Source organism: Phaethon lepturus, unplaced genomic scaffold (assembly GCF_000687285.1).
Source record: "Phaethon lepturus isolate BGI_N335 unplaced genomic scaffold, ASM68728v1 scaffold399, whole genome shotgun sequence".
NCBI lineage: Eukaryota > Metazoa > Chordata > Aves > Phaethontiformes > Phaethontidae > Phaethon > Phaethon lepturus.
This window is the reverse complement of record NW_010560982.1, coordinates 79,588-88,283: the sequence shown is the minus strand read 5'-3', so window position 1 is coordinate 88,283 and position 8,696 is coordinate 79,588. Positions and strand designations below refer to the sequence as shown.

At 37.9% G+C, this 8,696-nt stretch overlaps 1 protein-coding gene across 2 annotated transcripts in view; it reads right to left on the bottom strand.

Annotated features, from left to right (window-relative positions):
- Nucleotides 1-8,696, bottom strand: part of SORBS2 (sorbin and SH3 domain containing 2) — an 81,188-nt gene that overhangs the window by 67,434 nt on the left and 5,058 nt on the right. For both annotated transcript variants that reach the window (XM_010293813.1, XM_010293814.1), the window contains exons 2-4: nt 6,417-6,509; nt 4,812-4,838; nt 3,971-4,095 (exon numbers count right to left, since the gene is read on the bottom strand). In XM_010293813.1, the coding sequence (XP_010292115.1) occupies nt 3,971-4,095; nt 4,812-4,838; nt 6,417-6,509 (245 nt within the window). The remainder of the gene's footprint in view (nt 1-3,970; nt 4,096-4,811; nt 4,839-6,416; nt 6,510-8,696) is intronic.

The following is an 8,696-nucleotide window of genomic DNA, read 5'->3' as shown; positions in this document are numbered from 1 at the left end:
TACACATATGGAAACACATGCACAGTATTTCTCATTCGTCACCTCTTAATAAGTAATGATGAGGCAATCTTACCTCATTCTCCTCCACATACATAAACCCACATGCAGAGGGAGAGTTGTTTTGTTTTTACAGCACCTTTCTAAACATACTTGGTTTTTGAGGGTTTCTGTGGCAGCACTGAACATCGCTCGTGGGCCTAATCTACAGTCCAAGAGCATCCCTAGAGGATATAGCTTAACATAACAATCTATAATGTGCATATACAGAAGTATTTTAACTGGTGTACAAAGTCCTGTAGAACCTGCAAATCCAAAACAATTTTAAAAATCAAAGTACTATCATGCATAGTATACTGAAAGTTCATTTGTCTACATGAGAGAAATTGTGAACTTCGAAAATACTGTGAGATATAGCTGTAGTCTTTATTTCTAACTGTAGCCCATGGCATCCTGGCTTCAGGACCTCACACAATGTAGAATTTTATACCACCTCACATGCCGGTTTGTACTTTAGTTTTAGGTATGTATTTTAACACAGAGCTAGCTAAACCCACTGGGGCTCCATGACTCTGTTGTGATGTTAGATACACCTCTTTAGTCTAATGTATAGAATTTATTTCAAAGTTGAACATCAGGAAAGATGTCAGCTGAATTTTGCACATAAGAGATCAATAAACAGATGCAGTTTGAAAAGCTGGCATTCTGATTAGAGTTTGAATATTACTCTGGATCATAAAAAAAACTTACTTCCCCTAATTGTTGTTAGCTGTCATAAAACTACTTTGTTTGAGAGATGCTATCTGAGCATATATAATGCATCATATTGCTAACAGGCATAAAAACTATTTTTAAGCGAAAAGAAAACAGACCCCTAAGTTGTATTAGCCACATCTCCACCTGTTCTACTGTCTGACCATATCCCTTGATGCCCACATTTAAAAGGCTTGCAAGCTTGCCTCCTATAATCTTCATACCTATCCCTCTCTATCAGAAAAAGCCCTGAGGCTCTTGCTTGAACTGACTTGTTCTACTTGACAAAAATCACTAAGTAGCAAATTGGTTCTTCTCAAGGGTGAAGTAACTTGTTGTTCTCAAAATGTTCTAAATTTTATGTAGCCTAACAAAAGGGTTTAAGACGATAGCTTTGTCTCTAACCTTGAGGAGGACAAACGTGATTAATTCTTCTGTGCTCCCATTTGTTAATAGAGTGAATTCACAAGGAGCATTGCAAATTGTTGCCATATAATTTCACAGAGCTTTGTTCTGATTAAAATTTTTACTTGAGAGTTGAAGGTGGGAATTGACATATTACAACTTGTAAAAACTATCCTGTAGCTAAAGCAGATGCTTGTGGCTTCCAGAGTAAAGACCTGGTTGAATGCGATGCTCTGAAAGAACCACAGTCTGGGAGCGCAGATGTGTTACTACTATTGACAACAGGGCTGTCAATGGACTTCAGGTTTGCAAGATTGTGCCATAGTCACTTCAAAGCAGGTCCACTGATTTCAGCAGAACTAGAACACAAATACGCCACGACGGGATCCTTGCTCAAAGCTCTAAGGCAAAGCTATGTCTAGACCTATAGCAATCCCTGTCTCCAACTGAAGGGCTTCTCAACTCAGATAAACTGGTACATTGGTAGATATACTAGAATAAATAACTCTTAAAATAGAATATCCTAACATGACTAGCTTAAGCAGAGTAGAAATGACAAAGTCTACTCAGAGCTCTCCTTTTGCCTAGTATGTATTTGCTGCTGCTTTATTGCTCCCAGGCTTATTTGACTCATAAATTTTATGAATGGCAATAAAGCCTGCTCAGACTCCTCTGGTCATATGCTGTGTGCTTGATATTCCCATTTTCTTAAAAAAGAGCTATTGCACTAGACACGTAGGAGATAGCAATGACTAGCCTTGCAGAAACCACCAACTGACAAAATATATCTTTTGGTGGTCCTAGCAAACTGGCAGAGCTGCATCTGTAGAAACTCCTCCAACTCAGCCCTTTTCTATCCATACTTGATCCTTCCAGCACCTATGGCAGCATAACACTTTAATGCAAGCCCCTCTAGGAAGAACCAACACATCGCCTACAGTTCACTAATTTCCTATTGTGCATTTGCACTCCATAAAGTGCTCATAGAGGAATAAAGAAGTCTACCTTCCAGCTCAGCTGGGTTCCTTTTTTTTTCTTTTTTTTTTTTTTTTTGTGATACGATTCCAAAAACTTCAGGTTTTGTTCAGTTTTGTTTTAATCCATATAACAGGTAGTTTTACCCAGAAAACACAAGCTATAACTTTGATAATGTAAGTATAACTAAACAGAGGGTTATTAAGTGATTCATGAATGATCTAAAATAGAAGATGGAAAAATCAAATATACCACATGGCATTCTGCAGCCTGTGAAGAAGGAAGAACTGTAGACTTTTGTCCCAAATCCTTTGAAGACATCTTTGAAGTGTCTGGAGAAAGACTAGGTGGATGTTCTTGGATTTCAGGCTCTGCTTTATTGTCAGGGATGGGAGCTATCTGAATGGAAACAGATGCTGTGTGTATCTCAGGCATGGGGTTACAGGCAGGTGAGACAGGCCTTTGTGGAAATACTGGCACTTCAACAGGCTTGAGCTGTTGCTGTGTATTACAATGAATGCTACTCACTGCATCACGTGTCCGGGTTAATTTCAGGGTAGCTACCCTACGTTTTTGAGACTGTTGCCTTTGGCCTTGATGGAGAGTGGTACTAATACCAGCTACTGTGCTTGTACCTGCACTGGAGATTGAGGTCAGCGGTTTAGTGATTTTTTGTGCATAGGACACACTTGCATTAGATATTTGAGAAGACATTGTCTTCTGGATAGACTTCTCACTAGAGTAATAGGCAGTATCTGTGGGAAGGTGTTTAGCTGGACCAGTTGTTCCTGCCTGGAGATCGATTTCGCTCTCGTGATTATTTGCTCTTGCCTTCCGAAAACTTTCTTTTCTAGGGGGTGGCAGAGGTGCCTTATTTGCCAAAATCATCCACACACAGCAAAGTAACATTGAAGAAGAAACAGAAAGAAAGCAAATGTTAGCAGGAGATATAACTCACTGTGACTTTTATCTTTAAATAAAGGAACTAGCAACTTAAGGGACTTCATCCCAATATTGCTCAACTCAAAGGACAATTGAATTGGTCAGGTTCCTACCACCTTTTGCTGTGCAAGGCTGTACAGCTAGCATTTAGCAAGCCAGATGTTCCATTTGCTCAGAGTAAACTGGGATCAGAAAGGGGCCCACAATAGTCCATTTGCTTTTAAAAAAGCAGTTATTACACTGCATCAGAATTACTACTGTTAAATTGTTCCGATACGTAAGTAATTTCCAAAATGTACTCCATGATCTTCGGTAACAGGGTATTATTCATAGGTAACTCATGCATAAAAAAACACATAGAGCCTCTTAAACCTTTGAATTAAAACAATAACAGAGACAGTGTTGACATTGGTATGTTGATCTTTTTTTGACAGATAAATATGTTTCCAAGTTAAGTGGTAGGGTTTTTTTTAGTGTGCTCTAATTATATTGCTCTGCAAAACAGGCAGAAACATTGACTACCTTAAAATTAATAAACCTTTATCCTCAGCTATTATTTTGATGACCAATGCATTTCTCCAAGTATGAAATATTCATAAATACTCTTTGAAGTCTGGGAACACTCCTAGAAAGCTTTTGTTTGTGTATGACCTACTTTTGTTTAGCTGGCTGTCTCGTTCATTGAAAGCAATTTCTGGTAATTAACCTGGAGGCATGCATCCTGTGTGGAGTATACTTTATCTATGCAGTAAAACAGTTTGTAATGACCCATACGAACAGGTGATTTGCACTATCTGGAAGACATCAGGACAATGTTCCATCTATATATATATACTATCCCCCAAGAATAACCGACACACAGATGCCAAAGCATGAAACTTGGCGTGTTCAGTTTTACCTGAGTTGGTGATTTTTTATCCTGTAGATTTGGCCGCACACTCCTAAAACCTTTTGCTGTAAGAGATGAACTGCTAGCGTCTCCATTCAGCGTCTCTCTACTTCCATCATTGTAAGATCGCCAAGCTTTTGTGAGGAAAAAAGAATCAAACCATTTTTTTGGTGATTAGAAGAACTCTATATTGCTATCATAGCAATCCAGCTATTAAACAAACTGTGGAAAAGTTTAGCTACTACACAACTGATACTGCTGTTACCACCTTGGAAGTTATAAGAACAGGGCTAAAGCTGCTACTTTACAAAATATGTATCTTTAAAATTTAGAGAACTGAAGCACTAAAAATACTGCTGGGTAGCAGTCTGGCCATGTTTTGTCTCTGTCCTCAGAGCTGAAAAGCCCTCAAGGCACTGTCCAGAGGGAGATATATCCTGCCTCAACAAGTTATATGTTTTAAGACAAAATATTTTAAGAGGCTGGGAAAAGAAACACATTACATGGGCAAGCAGTGCTAAGTGGGGTGGGCAGAACTTGCAAACCTCAGTAAGGGACAAAAAAGGAAATAGTAAATGCCACTGAAGCTAAAGGTGGCAGATTAGCAGTCTATATTCTCCCCCACACTTCATTTTCTGACAACATATACTGTGTTACAGGAAATACTGCTTTCAAATGAGACCTGAATTTGAGGTCTTAACCGCTTGCAATTATTACTGCAATTTCAGTGGTGCTTTCCTTAAAGAATATGCATGTATAGAGTAATGAAATCAAATAAATGGAAGATCGTTATAATTCATCCACTTACGTGGCATTACACTGATACATAAAGAACATAGTGTTTATTCACCTGAATCTGAAGACTGAGAATCAAACCCTGAAAAAGAAACATCCAATATTAATTTGTGTTAGAAATAAAAACATAATGACACAAATTGAAAAATACGGAGGAGTTACTTTATTCAGTTACCAAATTCCCTCCTGTTACCTAAGCACACCTCAGAATATTAGACCACAGGTAATGGTGCAATGTTTATTGCACAGGCTCTACAGAAGGTTATAGCATGCTGAGAGTTACTGTTGTTTAATCACTGCTATTTCAGACAGCCAATAATAAATAAACATTTGCAGTGTCAATACTATGGTATACTTCCATCTAAAAATCTAGATATCAAAAGAAATATCATTGCTTTAGGATGAGCTGGAAAGATATAATTCAAAACCAAGAAAGATGCCTACTGATTCTGTCAGGATTTTCTCTCCCCCTTCACACCAGAACGTGTGATTTCTTCATCACTTCAAAGCTAAACACAGAAACTGATGTATACATACTGACAGCACAGAAGAGATCTGAAATTCTGGTAGTTTCTTGGATTACTTGTAGATAGATTAGTGTTTTTTCTCCTAAAGAAACTAAAACTATGACATCTCTAAACAAATTTAAATGTATTTTAAATGTACAATAATTATAGTACTAAGAGCACTCCCTATCACTAATTTTAAGTGCAACAAAGCAAGACATTAAGAGGCTTGTATTGCATGCTTAAATGATAAAAATTTTGTTACGAGGGTTGCTAAGAAATAAGAACCCAATGTTTTCCTAAATTTACATACATGCAGCAATCCAAATAACCCTTCCACTAACCTTACAAAGAGTAGCAACCAATCTTTTAATTTGCTTAATGAATTCTAACAGTTCTTATTCCTGGGAATTAGTCTTATACTTGAAAATATCTACAAAATTAAGACTTCACCTTGCAGTTATTTTCTGTTTCATTCTTTATTCAGCTTCCTGTGTTACACTTGTTTGGTGTGAACGCTGCATGTTCACATTGGTAAATTAGTCCACACCATTTAAGATTCTTTACTGATTCACCAGCTACATAATTCACCAGTGAACCTTGGAAGCTGATACCCACTAAGATTTCATTTTGCAAAAGCAGACATGAGTATTGTTAAGAAGCAGTTCTGCCTGTCTACTGAAAATTCTGCATGTTTTTATTGTTTTAAACATTTTTAGGAAAAATTGCTTCATAAATCATTTTTTTTAAAGTTACTCTGGCTTCTGATGATCATTTTACAACAACATTCAGCTTCTTGATCTTTGAGAACAGTCTTTAAAGCAAGTTGCAATAAACAAAACCTACTTTTCATGCTATGTTATCTTGAAAAAAACCCCCAAGGAATACAAGAACCACAGTATGTATCACAGGCAAAGTGAATTTATAAGTAAGTGATTTCTCCTAAATCTTCCTATTTTTTTTCATTAATGGCTATTAAGCCTCGGCAGAGAGAAATTAAACTACTTTTTAAAGAGCACTGTAGAAGTAACAGACCTGTCAGTGGAAAAGAAAACACGGTTACCCTTCTCCTCCTTGCAGAGTAATATTGTAAGCATGCAGAGCACTATAGAAAAGCCATTCAGGAGTAGTATCTCACTGGTTAGCGGTTATACCTGAGGCCAATAGGTTTGGAGAACTCTGAACTCTCTTCACAGCTGTTAATGTGACAGACATTGCAGCACGTTTGCGAGCACACCCACCGCTATCTGGAAGCACAAAACAATACAGACAGCAGCCCCAGACAAAGGGAGCAAGCACATGCAACCTGTCACAATGTGAGATAAGCCAAACATACATGAAAATAAGCATGCAGTTAGGGAACTGCTGCAGGAACATGTACATTTGCAAGTTTCACAGATTAGCAGAATACATCAAATTTCACAAGCTTTAAACAATAAACCTCACAGAAAGTAAGTAAAAGAAAAGCAATATTTAATAGTTAATCCACTAGGAATACACATTCTGTTACCTGAAAGTCTGTTTAATTAAAGCTAATTAGTAAAAACAAATAAGTACTCAAGACGAAGGTTCAAGCATTCCAGAATATTAATCAATAACCTGCACTGTAAAATCATTTCACTGTATGCATTAGAAAGACACCATTCATAAACTAAGCTTATGTTTCATCAGCTGACAAAGTTCTTTTGTTCAGTCTTTTGAATCCTTTAAGGACAATCAACAAATTTACTAAGGATGACAATTTTTTAGTTGTTTTGGTGAACATCCTTGTTCTCCCTCCTCCCTCTTCTTTTTTATCTAATGGAAGATAGAAAACTGTATGCCTGAAAGCCAGCAACATCTTGAGGGAATGACTAGCAATATAAAAATCACTCCAACCAACCAGGAATGGGAAAAACTTTTCTTCTGCATCTGGCATGACCCCTTCCTTTCCTTATTCTCTACTTCTCTCTCACTTGGAGCTATCACTCCGTTTTATACTTGGTTATTTTTAGAAGCTAACAACTTAACTTTTTAGCAACTCCATCATAATTTTAAACGTTAATAAATATTCTTCCTGATTATATTTAACTAGAATATTTTTCTGCTCTTCAATATAATAATCTTAATTTTTGTATTTGGTATTACTGAAATTTCATACAGGGCCCCACTGAAGTCAAAAAGAACCACAACTACAATAGAGGCCCTAACATTTTTTACATCTGTGTCCCATGACAGAGAGTTTTATAAAATTATCCTTACAGAAGACCTGCAACCTATTAGTAGAATATATTTTGTATCATAGCAGTAATTTGAGCCACAGAGACATCCTTTAACCCATGCCTGAAAGAAATGAGCTCCTGGTATTTCTTTGCTCATTCCAATACTCCCCCCAAAATAGCAGAGCCCTCTGGCCACAAGTCTTGCAGGGTACATATTAAGTAGTTGTTAACATTGGCAAACATCAGAGCCACTGCCCAGGTGTAAGCCGTTCCCAAGTCTCACTGGCAATTCCAAGCCTCAAGGCGAAAGGCCAAATGATTTCAGCCAGCAATAGTCAAAAGCAATACATTCCCCAAAATTAATTATTGGTGTTGTACATGTGAAACAAAGACAATGGCTATCAAATCTGCACATTTGTTTTACTTTGCTTACATAAATATAGAATAGCAATGCTAACTAGTATCACATTTTCTATTCTTTTATCCCCTCCCTCCCTGACACACACCAGAACTAATTCCAAGCAGATTTGATGAAGTGTTGATATTGAGGTTCTTGCCAGACTTTGACAGCACACTTTATTAATACAAGCTAAAAGGCAAACAGTTTTGTTGTGCTGTCACATCTTTTATTCGAAGTGATGCTTTACTGGTATTTTCTCAAGAGCTACCTTGCTGAATTTCAGGATAGAGAATCATAGAATCATTTAGGTTGTAAAACACCTTTAAGATCATCAAGGATGACTTGACCTAGCACTGCCAAGTCCACCACTAAGACCAAGTCCCTAAGCACCACATCTACACATCTTAAATGCCTCCAGGGATGGTGACTCAACCACTTCCCTGGGCAGCCTGCTCCAATGGTTGACAACCCTTTCAGTGAAGAAATTTTTCCTGATGTCTAATCTAAACCCCTCCTGGGGCAACTTGAGGCCATTTGCTTTCATCCTATCACTTGTTACTTGGGAGGAGTCGTTGACACTCACCTCACCACAACCCCCTTTCAAGTAGTTGTAGAGAGCAATAAGGTCTCCCCCCAGCCTCCTCTTCTCCAGGCTAAATGAGCTGCTCCTTGCATTCTAACCCTTCACCAGCTTCATTGCCCTTCTCTGCACACGCTCCAGCAACTCAACATCCTTCTTGTAGTGAGGGGCCCAAAACTTAACACAGGATTCAAGGTGAGGCCTCACCAGCTCTGAGTACAGGGTCACAGACACTTCCCTAGTCCTCCTGGCC